This window comes from Protomyctophum bolini (genome assembly GCF_963924005.1).
Source record: "Protomyctophum bolini genome assembly, chromosome: 8".
In the NCBI taxonomy this organism is placed as follows: Eukaryota; Metazoa; Chordata; class Actinopteri; order Myctophiformes; family Myctophidae; genus Protomyctophum; species Protomyctophum bolini.
The window spans coordinates 42842671-42847670 of record NC_137869.1 but is presented as its reverse complement, the minus strand read 5'-3'; the positions used below and the strand labels follow the sequence as shown (position 1 = coordinate 42847670).

Sequence of the window (5000 nt, the reverse complement as noted above, 5' to 3'; positions counted from 1 at the left end):
CACACACACACAGCGCGCGCTATACAGCTAATCAGCACAGCCCCAGTAAACTTTGCCTTCGCTTGTCACCTGCTCTCGTCTGTTTTTTATTAAGCGCGCTGGCGGACTCATTCATCTCTTAACGAGACAATTTATCAGAGATAGGGCGCTCCGCTAAGAGTTCTCACGGATCAGGGCACCACACACGCTGACGCTCCCCCCCTCCCTCTAGACTATACAGTCTGCTGTAAAAGTTAAGGAGATTGTTTTTTATCAGGTAAAACAAATGCATTCACACACACACACACACACACACACACACACACAATGACCCAGAAGCAACAACACTATACTGCAGTAGCCCAAAAAACTTGTCCCCCTAGAGATTTGTTATTTGTTTTGACGTTGGGGGCGTTTTCTATATTTATTATTTGTTTTCGATAAAAAGCTTCTTAAAAAGCCGTCGAGTCAGAGGGCAAATCGGTGCGTGCCGTGCATTTGTTTATGTGTTTTCATAAAAGAAATGCCTTGTGCATGCACTTCTCATACCCCCCCCCCCCCCCACACACACACACTTCCATTTTCATGTCCATATGCAGCAGCAGCATATGGTATATCTCTGATTTCTCGGGTGTGCATATGCTTAAAACTTCTGTGTTTGTGAGAGCCCTCGACCGCCGGGCGTGGGATGAAAGCTCAGTGCCAGCGCTGCGTCGTGGCTATAAGAGGGCCGTGTGTGTAATGTGGGCTGACAGGGCTGACCGTGTGTGAGCACGCACGTGCACGCACACGCACACACGCATGGTGTCGTGCAAACGGCAGCATGCGCCGCTTAAAGAGCGAACCGAGGAAAGAAAAGGGGCCGGCGGGAAGAAATGCACTTCCTTTTTCAATTTTAAAACCCACCAAACAAAAAGAACGACCCACGGATTATACATTCTTAAAGGTATATTCAGTGATTTCACTTAATTCCCCTGGGGGTCAAAAAACCGTAGGTTTCGTTTTGGCTCTCTATCCTGATTGGATGAAAGGCTTTGTCTCCTATATCCAAAAACGAAACCTACGGTTTTTTGAGTGAAATCACTGAATATACCTTTAATTGTAAAACAGAAAAGGGGTGTGTTTTTAAATCACTGACATGAAATATCGGCCATATGATATATGACTCACACGACACCACGTTGGTCAACTACATACTATCCCTTCCAAAGTGACCGGCGTATATACGATCGCAGTCGTGCTTCAGAGCGTGAGGTGGTATTGTCGTATTTGAACGTTATAATGTTGTTGTATAAGAATGTGCCCGAGACGTGTCTGTCTATATAGCTCGTAATTTGCAATTCCATCGAAGCCGCCGATGTGGTGCGCTTATAGCTGCATCGCCTGATTCCACACGATTTTGATTTGTAAAGCTTAATCGTAATTAACTCTCTCTCTCTCTCTCCTCCCAGCTTGCAGCCCTGGCACCTTCAAGTCAAGCAGGGGCGAGGGTTTCTGTGCCCCGTGCCCGGCCAACAGCCGCACCAGCTCGGGCGCCGCCAGCCTGTGTCCGTGCAAGAACGGCTACTACCGCTCCGACACGGACTCGCCCGACTCGCCGTGCACCAGTAAGTTATAACACTCATTCTGACCATTCATACGAGGTTTCCACTGGACACACACACTGGTCTGATGAACCCATTCTGACCTGAGATCAGATTCTAAAAATGTCAAGTCGCTCTTGTAGATTTTTCAAAAATAGCAGACCTAACAAGCTCATAGCGCGCCACTCTCGGTGGCGCGCTACGAGCTTGTAGATCTGCTATTTTTCAATAGCTAAAGCATAACGTAATGCTAACACCAAAATGGGTTCCCGTTCAGAATGGGATAATAGCCTCTCAGACCCAAAAACGTATAGAATATTTTGTTATATCGTTGGATAATATCTTCGTTCACAATTCCATGCTGTATTGACGTGTAATGCGTATAGGAGAGATAACGGATCAAAATAACAATTCTTCTACATTCTCTAATTGTGTAGACTAAATATAGTAATGCAGATGTTTATCGATAATTTAACTCTCACGAGGTAAAGATGCCTCTATAAGGGTCCATTTGGTTACTCTTAGCCCTGGTCTAGTGCGTTAGCCATGCAGTTCTCACCAGGAAAGACTATACTGCTCACCGGGTGAAAATTCCACTGCCGTGCGAGGGGTCCAGCTTTACCCAAAAAATAAATAAACCAAACCACTTCGCTTAATCAGCGAAAACAAAGGCATGTTTTGTGTTGACGAAAGTCTGTTCTCCAGGCCCTGGGGAGAGTCTCAGCACCCGCGCTTCTCTGTATGATGTACTTTTTGGTCATACATTTTTTTGTGGTTCCCCCCGAGGTTTGGGACACACATAGACGGGGGTTTTGTTGACTGTAAACATGTGCTATAGATCCAATTGTATGCGGTTCCATATATACAGTACATGACACAAAATGCTATACTTACATAATTGCAGACGACGTTTCCCCCTCTGGGAAAATGTCGTGTTATATATGTCGCCTCTGTCGGGTGGGGGAAAGAACCCTCATTATGTCCAAAACTGTTATTCTTTTCGAGATTTAAATTCATTATACGAAGCAGATCTACAAGCTCGGAACGTGACGCTTTGCGCCATTGTTTCCGAGCTTGTAGATCTGCTGTGTTTGATGCTCTTGTGGGACGCTGTAGGTCGATCAAGTAGAGCATCAGCTTACGAACAAGCAAAAATGTATAAAAAAGTTACGTTAAAACATGGATATAAGAGGTTTCTGCCCGACAGAATGGCAGCCACAGTCCAACCTGACTGACCTCAGGTCCAGGCTATAGACGAGAAAATTGAACGGCCTGACAGCGCACCTTTAAAATACGCACCTTTACACCTAAATACTAAATATTACACCTAAATACCAAATATTATGCTATTTATGGCGTGCAAAACTGCTTACCCCTTCTGGTACGGGAACCCCTTTTTGGTGGACGAGGAATAAAGAAGAATAACGTTTTTTTCAGAAAAGTTAGGTCAGAATCTTTTAAAACACGGAGGCGTGTACATGCAGTAGCCTATATGCACACACACACACACACACACACACACACACACACACACGGCCAAACATTGACAACTCTTTTATCTCATGCGTTCTGGGGCATGGCGGCGGTGGCGGAGGCGGCGGCTTTTTGAAGCAGTTCGTCTCGAGGAGAAGAAAAAACCTTTTATCAACTGCCCTTCCCCTGACCTGCGACCTCTCTCACCGGTCTTTATCGGACCTCGCTTTAGTCCTTTCCCACTGCCGGTCACGCAGACGCCAAACACTGCACCGAGAGAGAGAGAGAGAGAGAGAGAGAGAGAGAGAGAGAGAGCAGAGAGAGAGAGAGAGAGAGAGAGAGAGAGAGAGAAAGAAAGAGAGAGAGAGAGAAGGTCTTTCTTTCCTGTTGTTGTCGGTGGGATTGTTTGATTCTCCCACAGTGAGGCAGGAGATAAGGCACCAGTAATTGGATAAGAATTGCCAGACCTCTGCCAATGGTCTCTCTCTCTCTCTCTCTCTCTCTCTTGCTTGTCCCCTCAGGCACCTTACACGCACGTGACGCACGCACATACACACGCACACACGCGCACACACACGCGCGCACCGGAACGAAGCAGCTAGCTGCAGTTCCATTCTGAACTCTGTTTCAGCCTTTAAAGAACACCATAAGCGAGCGACAGTCTCTTTCTTGTGTTCAGAGGAAAGAACAAATGAGCTGTGCTGTTAGTCTGGGGATATATATAATAACACGGAACAGACGACTCCAATTTGCTCGTTTGTTAAATTGTTTTTATTGTTTGCTTCTCGTGCAGCCGAGTATAAACGGACAAAACAATTTGAATGTTTTGAATCGTGTGCAGGTGCATGGCGGAAGAATAATTACAATATATCTGAGTGCAATTCCAACAACGGTTATTATCCACAAATATATTTTGTCCATATAGCGCATAATTCATTGTGACTCGACGCCATTGTCAGTCATTCGTTGGCTCATGGCTTAATTTCTACAGTATGTAGCTCCAGTTATAGCTTACAACATTATAGCTTCTGTTGTTGCTTTTTTGGTATTCAGACAGCCAGCAATGGGTAAATCACTCCCCAAAAATAATTTAGCCTCTGTGACACATATATATATAGGGTCCACAATCTCCATTCAAAAGATTTTCTTAGAAGCTTTGTCATTGGTCGAAACAGAAATGACTTAACCAATCAGGAAGTAGACAGGGCAAATGACAAAGCTTCTATCCACACTTTTCCTGGGCTGTGTGTGCTCCAGTTCCTGTCGATTATTTTGATCCAATGAAAGCCAATGAAACTGGTCAGATGACCAATGATATCCAATGATATCAACAGGAACTGGAGCACACACAGCCCAGGAAAAGTGTGGATAGGAAATGCTTCTTTAAATGCAGATTGTGGCCCAGTTGTGTCACAGAGATATATATTTTTTTTGGGGGGGAGCGTTTTAGCCATTGCTGGCTGTATAAGGTCATTAAGAATTGGATATATTATTGCTCATATAGCTACTTTAATCTTTTAGCGAATCAGCTAACCAAACCTTCCCGTCTAAACTTGACCCTCTCCCCCCCCCTCCCCCGTGCAGCCGTGCCCTCTGCGCCGCGCAGCGTCATCTCCAACGTCAACGAGACGTCCCTCGTGCTGGAGTGGAGCGAGCCGCGCGAGTCGGGCGGCCGCGACGACATCTTCTACAACGTCATCTGCAAGAAGTGCCTGCCCGAGCGCGGCGTGTGCTCGCGCTGCGACGACAACGTGGACGTGGCGCCGCGCCACCTGGGCCTGACGCAGCGGCGCGTGACGGTGCGCAACCTGCAGGCGCACACGCAGTACAGCTTCGAGGTGCAGGCGGTCAACGGCGTGTCGGCCAAGAGCCCCTACACGCCGCAGTACTCGGCCGTCAACATCACCACCAACCAGGCCGGTGAGTTGAGTCGGATTGTGTTGACCCCATATATGGGTCCTTGAA

General features: G+C 46.7%; 1 protein-coding gene across 1 annotated transcript in view; it reads left to right on the top strand.

Annotated features, from left to right (window-relative positions):
- LOC308320248 (ephrin type-B receptor 3-like) overlaps positions 1–5000 on the top strand; it is a gene marked incomplete at its 5' end in the record, with an annotated part of 39362 nt that overhangs the window by 3655 nt on the left and 30707 nt on the right. The window contains 2 exons of the mRNA XM_080770566.1: positions 1431–1586; positions 4620–4955. Of these exons, the coding sequence (XP_080626692.1) occupies positions 1431–1586; positions 4620–4955 (492 nt within the window). The remainder of the gene's footprint in view (positions 1–1430; positions 1587–4619; positions 4956–5000) is intronic.